Source organism: Neomonachus schauinslandi, chromosome 2, assembly GCF_002201575.2.
Source record: "Neomonachus schauinslandi chromosome 2, ASM220157v2, whole genome shotgun sequence".
Lineage (NCBI taxonomy): Eukaryota > Metazoa > Chordata > Mammalia > Carnivora > Phocidae > Neomonachus > Neomonachus schauinslandi.
The window spans coordinates 171,804,985-171,828,124 of NC_058404.1; the positions used below are offsets into that span (position 1 = coordinate 171,804,985).

The following is a 23,140-nucleotide window of genomic DNA, read 5'->3' on the forward strand; positions in this document are numbered from 1 at the left end:
CAATTAGGTGGGCTCAATAAGCGGCTTACATTTAGATGTCTAGTGACCCTAAAACAAATGCTATGAGGGGGCTGGTCTAATAAACGTTAAGGTTAATGGGATAACTGTGTCCCACGAAAAATCTCAAATTGAATTCTAAGATGATTCCCACATCAAACGTTAAGGTTGAGGTTGATACTGGGCAAAAATTCTAAATAAAACAGGTCATAAACAGAAGACTTATTATGGGCCTTGATTGGTAGGAGTCAGTGTCGGGGTTCACCAACAGCCAGCCAAGCCAACGAACCCTGATGCTTTGCTGATGGGGCTTCTCAGTCAGCAGGAAATCTTTCCCCTCAGCAGCAGGACGTGTGCAGTTCTCACCATACGCTTGTGTAGAATACGGAGAAATGGAGCTGCGCAGCAGTACATTGGGGGGGGGGGCGGGGAGCTTCAGCTGCTGACCAATCCATGCCTAGGGTGACCTGACCACCAGTCCTGGTTTGCCCCAGACGGTCTGGTTTTAGCACTAAAAGCCTTACATCCCAGGACGCCTCAGTCTTAGACAACCAGGACGGTCAGTCATCCTGCTCACCTATATGCTGAAGGCCACCCACTATAGCACAATTATGTCCCTGACCCCAGCTTGTTCAATGGTCTTGGTCACAGTCTGAATGAAACTGCAGAAGGTGACTTGATGTCCAAATTTGCACATGACACAGAACTATAAGAGACAGCTAAGAGGACTCAAATAAGGACACACGGTGCTTGAAGCGACTTGCACACAAACTGGGGCCCGGTGTTTCCTCCAAACCTAAGATCTGACAATTGACCTAATTTCTTTAAATACGTTCCTCTTTTGTAGTATCAAAATAATGGACTACTACCAGCTTTAAATACAAAAGTCATAATCACTGCACACTATGGGTGCGGTCCTTGGCCATGGAATTCACTAGAATGACTTCCATCCTTAACTAAAATTGGAAAGAAAAACTTTGTTGTAGGATGCTTTTAAAAAAAATAAACCCAACATAAGCTATTTTCTTTACTCGTAGGTATTTTAGGGAAACTGAAACTTTAAGTGGTAACATGTCAAGTCCATCTGCAGAATACTACTTTTTTTTTTTTAATATTTATTTATTTATTTATCAGAGAGAGAGAAGGAACACAAGCAGGGCAAGTGGGAGAGGGAGAAGCAGACTCCCTGCTGAGCAGGGAGCCCGATGTGGGACTTGATCCCAGGACCGTGAGATCATGACCTGAGCCGAAGGCAGACGCTCAACTGACTGAGCCACCCAGGAGTCCCTGCAGAATACTACTTGTATTGGAATACTTTATACTGAAAGTGATAAGCACCATACTATGCCTCTCTTCCAGCACTCAAATCCGATGCAGTTCTCATTCTGAGGCAATACTAGCTCATGATACAACCAAGAAAACCCACCAATGGGGCCTTATCATTAAAGAGCTTAAATACATGATAAATTTCTGAGCCGCCCCAGTCCCCCAAGTGGCCACTATTGTGAGTTATAAATGACTGCGGGACAACAGTGGTTTTTACTGGGATTACTACGGAGATCATGCCCTTCCTTCTCTGGGCCTCCACTAGGTGAAATCTCCACCTGGCTATGCATCTCCTGTGTTGTTTTTGAAAACTCCCTTCTCTGGGCATACCAGGCATAAGTATCAGGGAATATGGGGGGTATGGGACCAGGCAGTATTTATCTTTATCTGCTTTTGAAGTCAGTTTCTCATCGTTAAGATTGTGTGTTCTGTTCTTTTCTCCTTTCTTTATCCCTGTCAACGCAATCTCTATGATCTCCTAGAATAGTGACTCCTACAGTAGGGGGCTCCGAAGATACTTCTAGATAGTACACAAAGAACACACAGAGCTTTAAAACAGTCATGTGTTTATTTAAATGCGTTAAGAAACATTTTTTTTTAACAGTAGTGATACAAATATCCTTTTCAAAATAAATTTATTACATTAATAAAAGCAATTCTACAAAAGAGGGCAGGAAAAATTATTCACTAAATATTAGAAGTGCAGGTGCCATGAAGATAGGGCAAAATTTGTCAAGGTGATACTGAAAACCCACATTCTAGGAGGCCGTGAAGTTAAAAGTAAAATTGAATTCACTGAGATAAGCTATGTATTGAGCTTAACATACACTGTGGTGCTAGAAGTCCCTTCTTTTTCTAGACAAGTAGCAGCACTGTAATGGGTTTGATCCAATCAGGGCTTCTCAAACTTCACTGTGCACGAATGCACCTGACCCATCTTGCCAAAATGCAGATTCTGAGTTTCTGGGGAGCAGCCCTATGTGCACAGACCCCTTTTGAACAGCATGGCCCTAAATGACAAAGAGATATAGAATAGAATAAAAATACTAACTTTTAGTATTAAAATTTGGTAAACCATTCAAAAACAATTTAAAGGTGGGGGAAGAATTTTTCACTAATAATACTGCTTAAAAACAAGGACGTGAAGGATATAAAATCAGGAAATGCAAAATTATATAAATTGTGGTTTACAGAAGATTTAATTTATTTAAAGAGAGAGAGCCCATGTGCGCACATGAGCGGGGCTGGGGTGGGAGAAGGGGAGGGAGAAGGAGACAATTCCTAGGAGAATCCATGCTGAGCGTGGAGCCTGACGTGGGGCTCCATCCCATGACCCTGAGATCATGACCTGGGCCAAAACCAAGAGTCGGATGCTTAACCGACTAAGCCACTCAGGCGGCCCTATAAATTGTTTCTGAAAACAGCTTTGAGTTTTGTATCAAGAATCAAAGGAGGAAAAGACTAATACTACCTTTCTTTAGAACCAGGAACATATAAGTATACCACAGGGTGAGAGGCCCAAAACATACAGCCATATTAATATTAAATATATTTACATTTAAAAATTAAAATAGGTAATGTTAAGAGGCAGCGATTTGCTAACCAAAAAAAAAAAAAAAAAATCTAATATATACAACAAAGGTTTAAAGAAGTCATTAAATACAGGGGAGAAAGATTTCTCCTAGTTCTAAAGGTTAACTCACTTTATACGATTCTCAAAAGGGCAAAAGTTCTGGTACTAGAAACAAAAAGTTAGGAAATGGGAGGCAGCACTAATTGTTCCTACTCATCAAAATATAGCTTCTCCCTTATTTTCAGCCCTATTCTTCAAAGACCTCCCTATGACCTAGATTTTAATGCCAAGTTATTGGCAGCTAAATAGAAAGCAAAACGAGGACACAATTTTATTGCTGTCATTGCTGGATTTTTCTAACTGTGGGGTGAGTTTAAGGAAAGCAGGAATTTAGAACCTGGGAGATTTGCAAGTTTAATAATATTCTTAGGTTTCTCAAGCCATCGAGGAAGAGAAAGCCACACATCAGGCCAAGTTTTATAAACATTATGCACATTCCTGCTGACTCTGCTCCCCAGTGGATGCCCCCCGTCCCCCCTGCACCGATGTGCAGTGTTTGCAAGGCTACGGGGCTAAAAGTCGGGAGATGCATTTGGATACACAACAGAGTACACAATTAACTATTTCCAGTCTGACCGCCTTGTGTAAAAACGGTGAAGAAATGTGGTTTCTCACACCATCTCACTAGACAATTCCATAGCAATGTTTACCAGAACCTTCTGTAAGATGTGTTTGCTTTCATTATTTGGGTGGAGCACCCAAGCTACCACAATCAGCTTCCAACAATCCGGTTCTCCACAGCCTAAGGACAGATACGGGATTCCTCTGGGTGTGTGCCTTAGCTGAGCACACCCTGGCAAGAGCTGCCTGCTCCCTGTTCCAGACCTTTCCTATCTTCTAGCAAAGCAGTGCAAAAAGGCGCTGTAGTAGCCCCAAATCCAAATCAGAGGCAAGTTTGAGGAGGCAGCCAAAGGTCCTCTAGCCACGGATAGCTATCCACTCCCCCTGTGCACACCGCTTACCCAGGGAGGCCTTATATCCTGGAACAGAGCAGCCTGAAGACAGGACTCCGGCAAGGGTCTCTCCGATCTTCCGGCCCTCAGTAGGGATGGTAAAGGGCTCTAACTTTTCAAGAAGTTCTCTCCTGTTGGGCCACACATTCATGTGTTCACCCTGTGTAATTTATTTGCTGATTGCCTCCTCTTACTAGAATGGGAGATGTGGGTCTGGCATTCATCGACAAACACGTGATGAATGAATGAAGTGAATCAAGGTACACTCTGTGCAGGTTTTTACTACTGTCAAGATGAAGGATAGTACCCATTCTTTTGATTCTCGAAAACAAGGATTTCAATTGTGACAGGGAAGAAGGAACGGGGGTTTGGTTGATTTTCCAAAGCTACCACTTTGTACTTAAGTGAGCATTTCAATCGTTTCTTGGTTTATTGGGAATAGTTTGGGTGAGTTTTCCACCACAGGACAGTTGAAGCGGACGGAGTGACTGCACGAAACCTGGGTAGTAGAGTCTCTGTCTCACTGCTCTTGAATATGAAAACACAGTGAACATCCATGACAGGGCAAAGGCAAGTCAAAGGGATCTTCATACCAAGGGTGGGGTTCCCAGCGCAGGAAGGCGTGGTGCGTTTATAAACACACACTCTGGAAACAGCAAATGTCATACCCTTCTGTGCAAACAAAAGTAGAAAGCTCTCCTTCTACCAGGCTCAGAAAAGTCATGAAAGTTTCTGTGAGAACAGAACAGAAGTACTACTGATTTTAAGTACTTCTCAACCTGTAAGGAGTCTGTTAGAGGATAATTTTCATTACAAGAAAGGAAGGGGGAAAAACACACTTTTTTCAAAAGTAATCTTCCTCTAGGAATAAAATAAGAAAGAATACTTTTCAAAACTGTTTTCTTTCTCACTTCCTGAATTAAATTCTTTAATTTCCAACCGTCTTTGACAATATATTAGTAAAAGCAACTCTGTTACATGTGCATTTTGTATCTCATGCTGTCTCACATTGTACATATTGTCTCTAATTTTACAGAAAGAAAAAAGAGGCTCAGGGAGCCACTAGGGGTTTGCCAGCATCACACTGATAGGAAGTAGGAGAGACCTACAGTGCGGGGAGGGGGTGGTCTCTGCTCCACATTCTTGCAAATGTTCATAGGACAATCCAAAGCCTTCCTGTTTGCCTCAAAGCACAAGGTTTAGCAGAGGAGGGTACTGAGGCTTACATTTCACTGAGAAAGAAGTGACAATTCCTTATTTTCTCTAAACTATAGCAAAATACCAAACAGGTAATCAACCTTCAGGTCAAGGGTGGAATTAAAAAAAAAAAAGGTGGAATAAAGGAATAATAAATTAGACTTAGCACACTCCACCTACAGAGGCAGGAAAGAAAATCTGAAGGTTCAAGAGTGGAAACAAAACTTTTTGAGTTTTGTTAAGTAAAATAATCACAACACCCCACACTCCTCAAATGTTTCAGTTAACTGAGGTTTTGCTGAATTAAGAAAAAGAAATTTCATTGTATGGACTGATACTAACTTTTGGTGAAATGATCTAATTAAATTCTCTAAGTGTTAGCTGGAAGTTGAAAACTAGAGTGGGAAGGAGAAAAAGACCATTAATTGCAAAAATACTTCTATGTATTTTAACTTCATGCATTTATATAAGTTACAGCATTATAAGTATGTTACTTCAAATTCCTTTTACTTCTTTTTTTTCAGTCAAGTGCATTTGCTTGCACTTAATTATATCATACCAACTTAGCAATGAGGATCTTCATTTGAGCTTTAAATTGGCTCTTCAGCCATATTTTCATGCTTGATTAAAAGCATTGGAAGTATACTGAATATTAAAATGCATCAAAGATGGTTCTGCATCATTTATAAAATTAATCATATTCCCCAGTACTAAAAACCTATTCATATTTCAAGGATATAATTAATAGGGAAATTTTATACCTCAATTTTCCTCAGTGATCATGCAATAGTTTGGGGTAAGGAGCTGATGAATACGGTGACAGCACCGAATAACATTAGAAGTCGATTTAGTTTTTTGATTAATGAAGTTCTTATTGCTCAGTTATTACCATATTCCGACACTTGGTTATCCAGTTATCACGCTGGAATGTAAATGTTATTTCCTTAAAGCCACTTGGACCTCACTTTTCATTGTACACAGCGGTAAACACGTCACTGGCTCAGTCATACCCATGGCAACTCAGCTCCAAGGGCCTCCGAGTGACCCCTGTGTCTTGTATAAACATTTTTGGCAGGAGCCTCAGTGGCCGATGCATAAGGATGATCTAATTTTGCAAGCATGTCATTACCAACCTTCAGATACACAACTCCCGGCCAAGTTTTTCCCCTTGTGACTATTTTCCAAGCCCGTGGAAGAAAAGAGCAAGACAGAGTGGGAGCCTTGCCTTGTTATTTCCTATTGGCCCAACCAGATGGCGATGAGTCCAAACCACTCCCTGCCTGGAAGTCCCTGGACCCTTTCTGTTACCCCCCCCATCCCATTTCCACAGCACCAGTGCTGGACCTCGAGAAGCCCCTGGACTCACTCCTAGCCGCCTGGGGCCCAGAAGCATCCCGAGGGGCTGGGCTCACGGAGGGGCTGACTTCACATGAAGGTTTTGAAGAACACAAGATTCCCTTCCAGCCACAGACTCCTCCAAGTGGAAAGGAATCCCAACCTCACGGCCACGTTCTCTTTCGCTAGCTTCTCCTCAACCATCTCACCCAGGCACAGCTCAATATAGCTGCTGTCAGCAGGTTTTAAGCAAATCATTTTATTCTGAATACGTTTTTAGATGCAGGATTGAGGGTTTTTGTTTTTTTTTTTTTTAAAATCAGCTCCATGAAGGACATGCTGAACACTACAGGAGACAAAACGAGATATTTTTTCTTCCAGTATTAAAAAGAAAAAGACATTCACAAACATTTTTAAGGAACTCTTCTATATGATCGTGGTGGTGATCTTGAGTAAAAAAACACGTCACAGGATCATATTCCTGATGCAGATTTCTTGTAAAAGTACATCTGAAAATTGCTTCCTAACCACGATAAACATTGAGTACAGGACTTTTTTTTTTTTTTTTTTAATGTCCCCAGATGCACACATTAATTTTTAAGTCAGTCTGGCCAGACTTTTTTTTGGCCAAAACCAATAATCCTGAGAGCCCAAACTAAAATGCTGGTCACTGAGGAGTTTTTGCAAAGCCTCCTTCTGTCATGACTAGATTCACCTGTGACCCAAGTTCTGTGCTGATCACATCTTGGAGGGCATGGGGCATGGGGCTTGAGGAAATGTGGACCCCATTTATTAAAGGATGCAGTTGCTAGAAGAGTGTTTACCCCACTTACTGACCGAGGCTTTGAGAAAAGTCTGTTTGCCAAATGCCCGTCAAGTGATGAGTAACTTTAAGGAGCAACACAACACACAGTCATGTTACTGGCACTGGGAATAAAGAAGAGGTGCTCCATTTTGGAAAACTTACCACTGACACGGGGTCCATGGCCTCTTGCTTGACAGGGACTGGGTCAAACATGAGCATTCTTTTAGTTCGGCTTTCTAGGGTGCTCTGGTGTTTGGCCTAGAAAACAAAACAAGGGGTCCAAATGAATCCCAAGGTTACTTTAAATATAAACTAGTAAAAAATAAAACATAATATTCCTCAAATCCCTCCTCTGCTCCTTCTTCTCCCCTGGCCCCAGAATGGCTGGAATTTATTTTCCTTACCTATGAAACATGCCATTTGATAGAATTAAAACCAGATGCCATGGTCCTAAGTCGATGAGAGCCAACTGGCATTTCTAACTCAAATACATAAACCTTGACATTTCTGGAACAATATGTACGGCCTCTTCTGAGCAGCCAAGCTTGCTTAAGAGTGCTGTGCAATTCACCAGAAGTTCACATGATATATGAGTGTTAAACATTTTTCCTTATGTTCATTACAGAAAAAATCAAGAAAAAACAAGACAGGCAAAAAGAAAATCTAGAACCAACCACCATTCATATCTTTGTTTTTATCCTTCCAAACTGTTTTAAAATGGATTATAGCACACATACTATTTAGTACCCATAATTTCACTTGACAATTGATTGTGAAAATGTTTCTTTTTCAGCAAGTATGGTTCCATACCATCGAATTCAGTGTGCCACTGTGCGGAACGGATCAGTTTATTTAAAGTACCCCGTTCTACTGGGCACTGAGGTTGCTTCTAAATTTTCACCATTATGGATGGCAGTGAGCATCTTTGGACTTAGGTCCTCCTGCACATCCTTAATTCATTTTTAGGGTTAATCTTACGTAGGGGAATCCTTGGGTGAGAAGCATGCACGTTTTCTAAAGCAGCTGATGCATCATCCAGCAAAAATGCTCTATTTTTAGAGCATTCTATTATTTCCGTGAATAAAATAAGAACCCATTTCTCAACACGTCCACCTGCAATGTGTATTACCACTTAAAAAAAAAACAAACTGTTTGCTAGTTTCAAAATGGCAAACTATTTTTATTCTAAATTGATTTAATTATTAAAGTCAATTTTTTTCCATCTTTATTTACCATTTGCATGTCTCCTCTAGAGAAATGCTATATTAGGGCCTTGCACCCCTCCCCAGAGGCTGCCCATTGTTTTCTAAGCACTTTTTATATATGAAGACTATTAGTTTGTATTCACTCCAAGTCTTCATTAGGAAATAAGCGAATCTTCAGCCTAATGTAAAGGAAATGTCCATCTTAATCCTGTTTGGCCTCTCTCTTCTCCTGTTGTTATGCTAGTGTTATCCTTCCCTTTCCTTCAGTGTTCTGGACTAGTTCACTTCCGGCACTTATCTACATCAAGCCAACTGCTTCCCCACAAGACAAAATATTCAGTCTGCTCAACATTCAGCTGCATTTCATAGGCTTTGGAATCACTGCCCAGCTAGTACCCAGATCTTCAACAACCTGCTTCAGACACCTACTATCCAAATTCGACTTAAGGGTTCACAGAGCTTTGGTTGGAGGCAAGGTCTTTTCTGGACCACTCTGTTTTAGGTGGGAAAGTGAACAAGTTCCAGACTGCATTCTACCCAAAAAAGCTGCAGAAGCCTCTGGTTCCAGGCTCCCTCCTGTATTTCAGTACGACAACTCCCCAGCCCCAGCCCCACCTCCACGACCGCAGTCCTGCAGTTTGCTGTATCCATGCTCTGTGGGCTATACTAGGAAAGCTTCCCGTACAATTATAAAAACAATACTGTGTCATTCTTGTGCTCCCGTGCTCCGTTGAAGGAAGACTGTTCTGGGTCTCATGACAACACGTGAGTATGGTCATTAACTCAACATAAGGCTCTGACTTCGAATTTTATTTTCCTACATCACAGTATGTATTATAATCTGTGAACACAATTTAATACCAGGCTGCTCAAATCAATGGTGCTAATACCCTCTTATGCATGCCAGCAAAAACAAACCCCAACAGCCAGTGAAAAATGGATGATTTCATAATGAAGGATGAAAACCCCTTTTGTGTCTTAGGATCTATTATTAACCAGTTCCCAGCCTAGCAGCTGCAGAGATGGATATGGTTCTAAGAACTGCTGCCCGGTGCCTCCTAGCAGACTGTAAACAAGATGTGAGGCCTCCTGCTTACATCAATGAGGTCAGGTAATTCAGTAGCCCTCACCCTTGGCTGGCCACCCCTCCCCCAAGCCTTTTAAACTGAATTTAATGGCCACCCCTCCCCCAAGCCTTTTAAATTGAATTTACTCTTACAGATTCATTCACTCTACTGGAGTGTGTCTTGATGCAAATCCTTCTAAATGAAAGCAGTCCTATTATCAGGTGCATAATGAAAGGGTCCAGGTCTGGAGACTCAAGCAGGAGATCTGCATCCTCGCTATGAAATTGAAAGCAAAGCAAAACTCTTTGCCACAAATACGTATACAATTTTTAGACATACATACTGTATTCACGTAAATTTGTCAGGTCCAACTTCTGGAGCAACGTCAAGTATCTGCCTCTTTGCTAACATACCTAGCCTTAGAGGTCGGTCCCCTCTGCCGTTTTAAAAAACTCAGACCTGGGGCGTCTGGGTGGCTCAGCCGGTTAAGCGTCTGCCTTCAGCTCAGGTCATGATCCAAGAGTCCTGGGATCGAGCTCCCGCATCGGGCTCCCTGCTCAGCAGGGAGCTTGCTTCTCCCTCTGCCTGCTGCTCCCCCTGCTTGTGCTCTCTCTCTCTCTGACAAATAAATAAAATCTAAAAAAAACCAAACAAACAACAAAACCCTCAGACCGAATTGTTTCAAAGTGACTAGCAGCCTACATCCTGCCTGAGACCTCACCTAGAGCCTCGTCACTTCCCAGCTGCACCAGGGCACTAGCTTCCCAGCATGTGTATGCCTCATGGTAGGTACCTCACCCCCCTCACTACCAGTAAGAGTGCACAGTTTAGCATGGGCTCTGGTTCAAACTCTAACTCCACCATTTAGCTCATAAAGCCTTTAATGACTTCTCCTAATACCCACAGCAGTGACTACTAAATGCATTTAGAAATGAATGACGCGTTAACCTACTACATCTCTTCTCATTTTAAGACATTATTTAAATCCCTTGCATTCTTTAATGTTTATGTTTTATCTAAATTTAAGGAACTTCATGCTTCACAAGACTTGAAATCGTAAGAGAAAAAAGTAAAGTCTAATATGGAGCATCTGCCCTAATAAAACTTGATTTATTTGTATTAAAAAAATAATTGTAAAGGTATGTTTATGTGTTCAGAATGGTACCTCAAGAGTGACCCAATCACTGGTGAAGGGGTATTTCTCTCATCATAGAAGGATTTCAGCTAGTGAGTGAAAAGGGAGTGGTAGAATTAGACTATCTCATTTCAAAACTCCTAAACAAGGCATCACTGGACAATCAAAGACTGCACAAAAGTCGAATATCACTATGACCAGAACCAAACTCACTCACTGTCCATTTGCATGTCGAACAGTACTCTGTTCCCAATTTGGTCGCTTCTAAAGTGACTGATCATACTTTGTGTCGTCACGGGATATGGAACGAGAGAAGGTGAAGGGCATGCAAAGAAAACCGTACGCTCTCAGCTGTTAATAAGACAAGGTGGGACAGCTTTACACACATCTGTGTGCCAATTTTTAAATGTATTAACTATATTTTAACGTTCAATAACAAGGGAGAGAAGCTAAGCTAGAAAGAAACCAAATTTAGGAAGAGAATAGAACACATTAACACAAATCGGGCATTTGTTTGTTTATTTGCAGAAAGAATCTATACTCTGTAACTACTGAGCCTATCTCTGAAGAGACCACTTTCCCTACTGGTATTGACCTTGGCTTTGGGTTTTGGTCTAGAGTCGGAAGAGTGACTGCAATGTCTCCAAGGTGCCTTCCATAAAACTCATGTACTGAAAGAATGAGAACTTAGTGGCTTTTGTTACACATGGGCCACTCATGCTCTGGGGATACTGCCATCCTTTGAAAAGAATGCTCAATAAAATACAAAGGCTGAGGAAATCTAGTACACAACACGGACCGCAGTCTTAAGTAGAACCAGTAGGTGGCGCACTACAACAGGTATTAGAGGCTAGGGACACAGGCAGTAAATTGAGTTTGCCAACCTCAGGGTCTTTAAACCTAGTGGGTTTTGAGCAGGCCCAGGAATTCTGTTAACCATTTTGTGTGGGTGTCACAGAGATGAGGAGACCCCAAATGTGGTTGTTTTTTCCAAACAACTATTTTCCAATCATTAATACATTTACATCTTAGTTGTACTGAACTTGCCAGAATTTTCCATAACCGGAACAAATGTCATCTTCTCTGTGTTATTTTGCTGGGAAGGGTGAGACGACTGAATTTTTCCTCCAAAAGAAGAAACACATTTCCCTTCACTCTCTCTGCTTACACTTCTGACTTTTCAGAAGTCAAAATACAGGTCAGATTTTTTTTTTTTTTTGGCCAAAATGCAAAAAACGTGATTTATGTATTTAAAGCTTTGGTGAATCATTTACATAGTTTCAGAAGCAATATAGTTCCATCTCACAATCATATCCAGTCCACCCTGAGGCCTACTCAACAGTCACTTTATGAGGGTACAAACGAGCCGCAGAGCTCAGAAATAAACACAGCCCTTAATGTAAGAGGCTATGATGTCACCAAACCTCCTTTGAAAGTAGCTTGACTTGAAGTGAGAGCAAGTTTTATTATAGAAACAATCTTATAAATGATTGTCCCTTCCTTAGAAGCATGACAGACACACACACACAGAGAATGTGTGTGTCTGAAGCAAAGTTTCTTGTGATACGGCAGGATTTGCTTCTGAGGTTCTCCCTTCTTGGGCACTTTCCATCTCCTTCTCTCCTCAGATCCTCAAAGGGTCCCTGTGCTATCCTCCCCCAACCCAGCCTGAGCCTGAGCCTCCAAATTACCTGCCGCCCTCTGAGCAGTCTTTGTCTCCCAGCTGACCTCTGCAAGGTGTAAGGAGAAAAACAGTATGACCAAAGCAAGACACCATCTGCAAGTGCCCTTAATTTTCCCAAGGGTTTGGATGTTAAAAGAGGAAGTGCACTGCCTTCCCCCACCCTTTACTCCCTAAAGGAACTGCAGGGGAAAAAGAAAAAAAGAAAAAAAAATTTTAATTGTGTGTGTGTTATGTGTGTAATTCTTGTGTCAGGAGAAGGACCAGGGCAGGCAAGCAGGCCACATCCCTGCAGCTAAACTTTCTTTCAAAAGAAACACTTCTTCACGTCTGTACCCAAACTCCTTAAGAGCTCCAGAGGAGTCAAACATTTCATGGCAGCTGGCCTGGCCAGAAATACAGGGGCGCCAGGCAACAGATGTGGGAAAAGGCATGTTTAGGTTGGGGGCTCCTTTCAGAACAGCCAGATGCTGGCCCCTACCTGGAAATGTGCCCCAGTTTTCCCATCACAGGATGATTTTCACCTACCTTTGTCTCCTAGTGTTGGTTTGAGAGGAAAAAATTCCACGGAGTAGTTCTAAATCTTTGCCCCTCACAAATTAGATTAGCCATTTTGCATCAAAATGTTTTGTAAATGGGAAAGAAGTTAATTATTTAGTTTTAGATTAAATATAATGATCCGACGAGCAAACAATCCGCCCTCTCTCCTCTCTCTGCTAACAAGCCACCCAATTTTACTTTCTGCCTCCACCCATCTGCTCCACCCTGTGGAGAGTTGCCAAGGCGAGTCCAACTTGTCCAAACAGGACATGGCTTCAGATAAGATTCTGCCCACACCCTGTACTTCGGAAAGGACCAAGTGAAGCAATTGATTTTGCATGTAAATAGGGACAGGTGCAAAGGTAACAACCAAGCAAAATCCCTACACAGTTGCAGACTGAGAGGGGCCCGGCTCAGCAGGGGGGTGGGGGTGGGGAAACCCGAACCCATATCCTTCAGGTAAACTCTCAAGTTCAATGCCACCTGGCTAGTAGCATTCCACACCTTTCTTAAAGAAATTTTTCGCAAATGCAAATCATTTCGCCTCCTAAGATTACACACTTGTTTTCCTTCTTTATGCTCTCTGACAATTTGTGGTGTTTTAGTTTTAAGGGCCAGCAACCCAAGATCAACTGAAAAAAACAAAAAACAAACAAACAAACCCCACCGCCCATACTGTGTAATAATCCTGCTGTGTACATGTCCTACAAGGCCGGTCACAGCCCTCACGCTTCTCTTCTGCGAAGCATTATATAATCCAATCCAGAAGGGCTGCGTGAGGCCGCAGTGCCTCGCCTCTGCCTCGGTGCTGGGGCCCTATCACTGGAGACCCACCCCGCTCTACCCCAAGGGGCCTCCACCCATGGGGCCCCACCCTGGAGGGAGTGGGAGGCAGGGAGGGACTGACCAACTGGCTCCGGTCAGCAGCCAGTTCCTGGAAATTCCGGCCTGAGCAGGGATGGCTGGAACCTTAAAAATAACCAGAAAGAGGGGCGCCTGAGTGGCTCAGATGGTTAAGCGTCTGCCTTGGGCTCAGGTCATGATCCCAGGGTCCTGGGATCGGGGACCCACATAGGGCTCCTGGCTCAGCGGGGAGTCTGCTTCTCCCTCTCCCTCTGTCTCTCCCCCTGCTCGTGCTCTCTCTGTATCTCTGTCTCAAATGAATAAATAAAAATCTTAAAAAAAAAAATAATAACCAGAAAGAATCGTTAGGGTGGTAGTAATGCCCTTGGCTCCCACGGGTTCTCCATGAAAAGTTTACCTCACAGAGCCACCGGACTCTGGATATGAAACCGTGAGCTAATACTGCCCCCTCCCTTCAGAAGTACACAAAAGGGAAAGAGGAGAGCATTTTGAGCCCCTGCTATGTGAGAGAATTAATTCAACATGTCCCCAACCCAACTCCTCCTTCTCCTTGCTCCTGCCTCAAAAAGCCTGCCTGCCTGCCGGCCCCCACCTCCCCATTTGCCTTATGATCTGGTCGTTCACCATGGAAACCTAGAGGTCATCTTGCAAGTCTTCCTCAGAGACTTTTCCCTCCATTCCCGCTCTGTGACTGGGTATCTCCCTCCGCTCGTCTCCCACCATGTCCCTTGGTCCCTCCAATTCATCCTGACCCCCTGGCCACCGACATTTCTCAAAGCCCTCTCCTCCTTAGTCTTGCCCAAGCTCACAAGCCTTCCTCCGAAGGGATCCCCAGGGCTTGCAGAGTGGGTTCAAGCGCCCATGCTCCACACCCCGTTTCTAACCGGCTGCCCCCTGCTCCAAGCGCCCTTCACGCTGGCTGCCCTGTTCCCTCCACCCCCATGCCTTTGTTCATTTTTGGCCCTGATGCTGGGCAACCAGCGTGGAATGCCCCATCCCCTTCCGGCTTATCTAAATCCTCCTAATTCTTCAAAGACCAGCTCAAGGCCCTCTCCACCCTGTGCAGCCAGCTGATTGCGCCCCAGTTGATTGGAGGCCACCCCTTCTTACCTAGATGGGCGGGGCCTTTTAGATGGTTGTCTCAGACCACCGCCTGGGTTGGGAGCACCTGAAGGACAGGGGCGCCTTACATTTCCTTAGGGGAGCAGAGAGGGCCCCCTCCCAACTCCCCAAAGGAGGTCAGCCTTGCTCACTAGATGCCGTTTTCCAGCAAGCAGGAGGGGCTCGAAGAGCACTCAGCCCATCCTAGGACTTCTACAGCCTCTCCTTTTCCTTTGGCCTTTGAAGACACTTGAAATCTCCCCTAAATAAGTTATAGGGGTGAGGGGACCTAACCTTAAAGGAAACTTTTTAAACCAAACTTCCTTAAAAAAAGTTATTGCTCCTAACCTTAACCTTGCCTGTTATGGGTCCTCCAGAGACCTTATTAGGATCATCCTCCAAGAATTTTTTTTTAGCTACCCAGAGAGATCTTCTAAACAAATCTAGTGTTAAAGCAGTACCCTCTGCTTTAAAACCTACAATAGAAGGGGGGGGGGGGGAAGGAGGAAAAAAAAGCGAAAGAAGAGGCAATTTTGCATGAGGAGAGACAGAAATGAGTGTGTGTGTGTGTGTGCAGGTATTCTTTTTTAAAGGATACTTTTATGGACCAAGGAAGGCAAGGGGCTAGGTGATGTCACAGGTTTCCTGCTAATCACGACACCTTCACGACCAAGGTGCTGTTCTTCACATGGACTGCATCACTGAATCGGGTGGGTGGGTACTACTTTCTTATTACTTTGACAACGATGGCACAGAGAGGTAAAGCAATCTGCCCAAGATCACACAGCTGCTAAGTTGTAAAGCCGGGTCTTTGAACCCAAAGTAGTTGGACTTCAAAACTGGTGGACCTGGCACCCTCCTCTGCTCCCTTCCCAGGCAGAGAACAACATGACACCACCAACCGCGACAGGGGGCTAGCGCTTCTGCAGATGCAATCTGTCCACAGGGGATGTGGAAGGCAGGCACAGAGTATTTACAATTTCACCTCCTCCCAACTGGCCCCTGCTGCCTGCCCGGTCTCAGAGTGTGCATGCTGGACGCAAGATCAGAAAGACACACTCTGAAGGCCCCAAATTAGGCTATTATTCTTCCTAGCCAATGCACCTGCAATTGGTCCATAAAACTACTCAGAAAAAAGAACAAAAAAAACAACAAAAAAAACCTGGCAGCTTTACCCGAGTAAATACGGAAATCCTCATAATACTGTACAAAGGTGGAAGGGTCAGGTCCTCATCCCCATTTTAGAAGTGAGGAAATGGAGGACCAGAGGTGAAATGACTTGCCCAAATTCACAGAGCAGGCTGGAGCACAGTCAAGAACAGAAGTAAGTCTGCCGGCAGACCCAGGGCTCTTTCTGTTCTGCTTCGGGTTCTGTGCCGTGGCCAAGTCCTCTCAAACTGGGACCACTCCCCGGGTACAGAGGGGATGGGACATGCTCGGTGCCGGCCAGCCCATGTGAGGCAGTGCCCTGGGGAGGTTCCAGAGGGTAATTAAGATTTCAGGTGATATCACTCGGGACCTACTCCATCCTGTGGCATAACTAATAATAAGGACTGCACATAATTTGAGATTAGCTCTAATGAGTAGGTGCTCAATAAGTACTTGGGAGATGAATAAATGAATGGATGTCAAACTACCCTTCTTACACATGAGGATACAAAGAAGGGCAAGGGCCTCACAATGATTGTGTGGCAGGTGTCACTCAAGGAAACCTTGCCCAGAGGCCAGTGAAGCTAGCCTGAAAATCATCTAAGTCTCAAACACAAAGTAAACACAAACACTCTGGGAGGCTCGGGAGAGAAAAGCTCCCTTGTTTGGAGAATGGAGCGGAACAGGAACTTGAACTTGCTAAGGAAAGTAGTTTTGGGGTGCAAAGCTTTGGAAGGTATGAGTATAAAAGCACAAGAACAGATAGAGGAGTGGATTTCAGTGATTAGACTCAAGCACAGTAGTTAGTAGACAGAAGGTGTACATGTCAGAGGAGAAAAAACCCCACAGTTCATTCACAGGTCGCTCTCCAGGGTAGAATGCGCTGACCTCAATGTCCACTTGGTCTCTTATGTCTAGATTTGGCGAAACTCCACTGATCCGGATTGAGACTAGCCCCAGGTCATCCCTGGAGATCCCCAGGCCTGCCAGAGATTGGTAACCACCTTAAGCAGGTCCCAGGCTAAGCTGGGCTCTCTTGTGTCCTCTGGTCAGGGGGTTGCCTCAGGAAGCACCCCCTTCCTAAAAGTCAGGGTAGGGGCTAGACCCAGGTTTGTTCAGAATGCACGGGATGAAGGGCCACTTAACGTGCTACATTTTGTCTCCAGCTCCCCTTAATAATTGGATGGAGGAAATGATAATGTATTCAGCCTGCCAACACAATAGAGTGAGTTTCAAAAAGCTCCAGGAACCTGTTTTGCTAGAAAATGAACTTGACTACTAAAAACCGTGACAAGGGATACAAAATATACTGATTTTAATTTTTTTAAAAAATGTTTCATTGAACTATGGTGACATTCCAGAAAAAGCACAGATCCAATTAAAAGGATATTTTTGCTTTGGGAGGAAACAGTCCTAGTTCTGGTGCAGAACTGTGTCTACAGCACTGTGTCTCTTTTTCATTACGACCAAATTTCAAGGAAGGAGAGTTGAGGGGGAGAAAAAGCAGGGCTACCTCCTTTAGACAATGCTCTCCCTTATCAAGGCAGACTGCTGTCTGGTTTCCTGTCTCAAGCTCTGGCATTACTGCTTCAGATGAGAACCGGGGTCTAAGAAAGGGACAGATCAGGCTTGAAAATGAGAATACTAAAAACCACCACAATCCTCTTGCAACTCACTCCAAGATGAATTTTGACTAGAACATTACACATTAGCAAACCAGGTATCAATTGCTTTATGAATCTAGAGATTTTTTTTTTAAATCTAGAACCAATGAATATGAAGCATTTCAGAAAGAAACCCAATTTCCAGAATAATGTAATTCCTAGTCTTTAAAGGATGAGGTTGCTTGTATTTTTTTTTTTTTCTTAAAACACAACTGGTGTGAAAAAACAGAGTAAGAAATACCACCTAAGAAAGCTGTTCATTATAGCAAGAATGTTGACTTGGAAATATTAAGACAAGTATGTAAAGGGGGGGTAGAAATAAAATGGGATTAAATTAGGAATAATGACTTGCATGGTCAAGAGATGAAACTATTATTCCCATTTTTTTCCCCTTTTGTAATTTAGTAACTATCAGACTGGTATAATCTTCCCAAATTGCTCAGCTTAGCTTTTAAAGGTTTGAAAAGCTTTTTTTTTCTGATAAAATACATCAGACCCTAATCATGTCTATTAGCCAACCACGTCCCTCTCCCCCAAAATGGGGAAGAAAGAATAACTTGGAGTAAGCTAAACAGAGATTTTGTCTACAAAATCTAGCTGGATTGTTAACAGCTTTGGAACTAAAATTGAAAAAGTTGCTTGATTTGGGTTACTTACGAATTTTAGTTTAAAGGTCCCTTGCGCTCTAAATCAGTTTAATATTTCAAGTTTTCTTCTCCCGAAGTTTTCTTATTGAAAGCTTCCAAAGCATCCATCTTTTTTCAAGGAAGGTTATCAGTAACCTTCTATTTGATTCTAGTAGTTTTCTTAATATCATACCATATATTTCCCTTTATCCATAAAGAAAGAATGTGGTAGAATGTGAAGTTAAAAACCAAAGCATGAGTATCATCAATTTTGGGGAGGATAGGATCTGATTTGCTGCCTCGGCAACTCTGAATTAATTCCATTAGAGAACACTGTAGATAATTCCTTCGGATTTTAAGGAAAATCCAAAAATAAGTTTAAAAAGAAACTTGCCAGGAGTTTTCTTATCCAACTTATTTCTTTAAAACTTAGTTTCTGAAGAACCAAGAGAAAAAGTTAGTAGGTTTTAAATAGTTAACCTAGAAATGTGTTAGCCCACAACTGACAGAATATACCAAAAAAAAAAGAGGGGGATTATGAAAAAGTTGGTGTTGTAAGACAATAAAAACAAGAGAAGTCTCCTTCTGTTTTCAAAATATAAGATTAAAATTTTCCAGACTGTCAGGAATATGAATTTCTCATTTCCAGTTCTCTTTTCTCGGAGCTTTTTATTCTTAAAACAGGTTGGAGATCAGATGTAGAATACATCTTGGTCCTTGGGAAAATTATCCTAGCACTTACATCTTTGTCTTTTTTAAAAGAGATGACCCTGGGATTGATTTCCTCAATGTATCTTATGTTTTGGCTTCAATACTTTTCCTAAAGATTTCATCCTTAAAACCTAAGTGAGATTCTTCCAATCAGCCCAGTCCGCCAGGGGGGCCTCCTGCCTGGAGGGCCAGTGCTACCTGGGAACAAGGGTGGGCCACAGCCTGCAGATAATGCTAGGTCTTCTAAACTGTAAGATGGCAATCCCCCTCCAACATTGACAGCTTCAGGGCCAAAGGCCTATCTCTAAGCAAACACCCTGCCCACCTCAAAACAAGCCTGGAAAACAGACGAATGCAACTCCTTTAGACGTCTAGCCAACCTGCACACACATTTCTCGGAGTCACCCTTTGGCAATGGTGAATTTAAAAAGACACAGTATTTATTCCCTCACAGAAAACACACCGGAGCAAAGGGTATATGTAAAAAAGGTTAACCGACTCCTCATTATGACCTAACACTGGCCTCTTAGGCAATCGCCAAGTGTGTAGAGACATGATAACTCCCTGGGTGGGGATCGGGAGTTTAGGGGCAGGGACCACGGCCTGGTCTGGGCTACTGATCTACCAGAAAACAGCCCGAAACAGGAAAGAGCACACATATGCCACTTGGAATGTATGACGCAAACCCCAGCCTTGAAACAAAGAACAGGAAACAGCTCTGCTGGCCGTGCTGGAGAGCGAGCTCAGAGAAACATTTAGCCGGCCCTCCCTGACCCTATATTCATGAGCAGCTGGAGTTTTTTCAGACAACAACAGGGGGGTGGAGGTGTTTGTTCTATGGGTGTGAATAATAACACCAGCTTTATACAGGGGACCTGCCTATTTACAAATAGGAGCTTCCACATACAGTAAACATCGTAAGGGAATATGTGATTTTATCATATGCGGGCAGCAGAGATCTTCCTAATTAACACCAGCCTCCTTTCCAATTTCTTTTGTCTCTTTCTCCCCCATCCCAGTGGCTGGTCTCTAGCCATAATCAAATTCGGGGTTAGGGCAATGATTATTGTTCAGCCTCAGCATCATGAGGAAAATGCAAAGAAAGCACTGGTAAGAATTCAGAGGACAACTGGGTTATCCCACATTAACTGACAACTGGACCAGTTCTAAGGGCCCCTCAGCTATGCAGAACTACATTCCTAGACACTGAGTGTGGGCTACCTAGAGTCACCCCCTCCCCAAATTTCACCATCTTTCTCAACTGCATAGTCAGAAACCTATCCGCACACAGCTGCACATCTGTTCTCCATGTACACACATCTAAAGAAATTCACCTTTTGAGAATGTGATTCTGTTCCTGACATTTCATTTAACCCAAAAGTGTTATGAAGTCTAGAGACCAGAGTATCAATTTTTATAAGATATCTGAAAATGTCTATTTTCCCTTAGGTATATTTAACGTAGTAAAACCCATTCATAGTCTTTCCCCCCATTATGTCTCTTTATTTTGTTAGCCAGGACTGTTCAACTCAGGTTTCCATGATCAGAGATTGAATAATCTGTAAAAAAAAAAAAAAAAAAAAAGGCATCACTGTGCCCATAGCAACCAGAAGATTGGGTTTTAATTTAGAAACTTTGCAGTGAAAAAACAATAGTATGTCTTATATCTGACAAGATTTTGTGGTCTTAGCAGCTACTTTTCTTTGTTATTCTCACACTAAGATTTTTAGACTTGCATTCTCCATGAAAGCCAGATGTTCCTTAAAGTGTATCTTTACTGCACTTACAATAGTACATTAGGCTTTTTTCTTCTAATACTTCTGCTGCAAACCCCACTGACTGTGGAACTGGGGATAGTTTCTCTAGAGTTGAAATTCATCAAACATCTCATTTCAGGTTTCTGGTAACACGCTAAGGTCAACATACTCCATGCTTTGAGCCGCAAGAAACTCATTTGTCCATTCTTTCTTAAAAAAAAAAACAAAACACTAACTCGTGAAATTTTGGAGATGTTAATGTTATCAGGTTGCCTTTTCCCTAAAACCAAGTCTTTCCTCCGGTTAGGCAGATTATCATCCAGATGGATTTCTTATAAAAATGCTGCTCAAATTCATACAGAAAGCACTTAAAAAAAAAAAAAGTACAAAACTGCTCAGTGGACAAATCTATAATGAACAACTGCCCTAGTCTCCTACTCGATTTTGCTAATAATTATATACTAAATGTAAATGAAGTCAGAATACCACTACATACTTCTCCCCAAATACCAGACTTTTGTGAGAATACAACCAAAATATTTAAAGTATCTTGGGTGATATTAGCAGAAAAATACATTCTGAGCTAGTAAAAAATTCAGTGCAAAATGTTTATTTTAGTGCAGTACAAGAAGGTGAGCAATTTCCAGTTTCCGTTTAACCTGACTTATTAAAAATAAGTCCAGTTCACACAGGTTCTCCATCTATTATTATTGTATATTGCTGTAAAATGTAAAGCAGAAGATTCTCCCTGATATCTGCCAAAGAAGTGGATATGAAAATTCCAAGTATTATCTGCCATCTCCAAGAAAGGCACTCTGAAATGTTAGGTAAGTCCCAAGGGTCCAGGTCCAGGGGATCAGTCCCTCAGTCCCCACACGGCTCGAGTCCCTAACGCTGCAGGCAGTTGCCTAAGGCGCTCTCCGCCTCCAGCCTCGCTGCAATCCTTGCTCCAGGCACTGCGGCAGGTTCTCTCTGTGCCCCCGAGGAGGACTCTCCAAACCCGGCCAGCTCTTTTCTCCTGCCCCCGAGGATCCAGACGCCCTGGCAGCTCCTGGGCTCCAGGACCGAGAATGGGATGCTGCCTTCAGTCCCAACGGCCCCAAGTTTCTTCCCAGAGGGCCCGGGAGGTTGCTCCAAGTTTGCTCCGGCGGGCGAGCGGTGGCGCGCCCGGTCCGAAGAGGGGGGCGGCGGGGGGCGGGGAGGGGAGGGCGCGGGAGCGGGGGGTGGGGGACCCGGAGGGGGAGGAGCAGGAGCAGGAGTGCGCGGCCTCCTCACTACCTTTCTCCAAACAACGTTGCCACACGCGGAGAGCACTGAGATTTCTGGGGCTTTGGAGGGAATCGCGAGCGAGGGAGCGGGCGAGCGGGCGGGCGGGCGTCAGCCGGGGGACCACACAGGTGAGCCCCCGCCCGCGCCCTCGCCGGGATCGCGGCGGGCGCCGCCGGTCTCGGTCCCCCACATCGCGGGATCCGCACGGTGGCTCCCCCGAATCCCACACTTTTAACCGATGAACCCGGGGTTCCCCCCTCCCCCTCGCCTCCCCTTCCGCCCCCACCCCCGGCTTCCAGGAGCTGTTGCACTTTCCCAAGCCCACAGGCGCCCCCACCCCCGCGTTGCACCCCCCCAGCCCATTCACTGCGCGCCCCCCAAGGGAAAAAAAAATGAGACCGGACGAGCCAGAAAGGGCGACAGCAGGAGTCGGGCCGAGGGAAGGTGAGGGAGAGAGGACTTACTTTTCGAGGCGCGGTGCTGAGCGCTGCAGACGAGAAATAAAGGCCCTGATCCGAGCCGCCTTGAACCCCGCGAATGCAGTAATGTCAGCGCGCCAGCCGGGGTGGCGGTGGCGGCCGCAGGGCACGGGGACAGGAACGGGGACGGGCGCGCGTGCGGCGGGCGCTCGCGCTGCTCTCCGGCTCGGGCCCCGGCTCCGCGCGGCTCCGCTCCTGGCTCCCCTCTGGCTCCTGGCACCAACTCCGGGCAGTCACATGACGCCGGCGCCGCTCGCTCTGCGAGCCTCCCGGGGCTGGCGGGGTAAGTAGAGGCTGGGACCCGGGGTGGGAGGGTCAGGGAGGGGAGAGGGAGCCGCCGCGGCCGCCCGGGCTGGGCGGGTCCCCACCCACTTGGGTGGAGGCAGCCGCCGGAGGGGTCGGCCGAGTCACTCGCGCAAACACGCACCCCGCCCTGCGCCCTTCCCCCGCCACCCCCGCCTCCCGCGCCGCCTCCGCCCCGCCCCGCCCAGTCACCCGGGGACGGCCTGACAGACACTCATTATTCCCCGGAGCCGGGCGCCGCCCCGCCGGCCCAACCTGTCCGGCGAGGCGCGGCGCGGCCGAGGGGCTGGGCGTGCGCGGCGCGGCCCCCGCCCTTGAGCCTCCGCCCTCCCCCCTCCCCCTC

The 23,140-nt window shown here is 44.6% G+C and overlaps 1 protein-coding gene across 1 annotated transcript in view; it reads right to left on the minus strand.

Moving 5' to 3' along the window:
- The window catches only part of KLF3 (Kruppel like factor 3), a 35,027-nt gene extending 12,227 nt beyond the window's left edge, over positions 1-22,800 (minus strand). The window contains exons 1-2 of the mRNA XM_021701718.2: positions 22,480-22,800; positions 7,409-7,504 (exon numbers count right to left, since the gene is read on the minus strand). Of these exons, the coding sequence (XP_021557393.1) occupies positions 7,409-7,465 (57 nt within the window). The 5' untranslated portion in view covers positions 7,466-7,504; positions 22,480-22,800. The remainder of the gene's footprint in view (positions 1-7,408; positions 7,505-22,479) is intronic.
- Between the last annotated feature and the right edge of the window lie 340 nt (positions 22,801-23,140).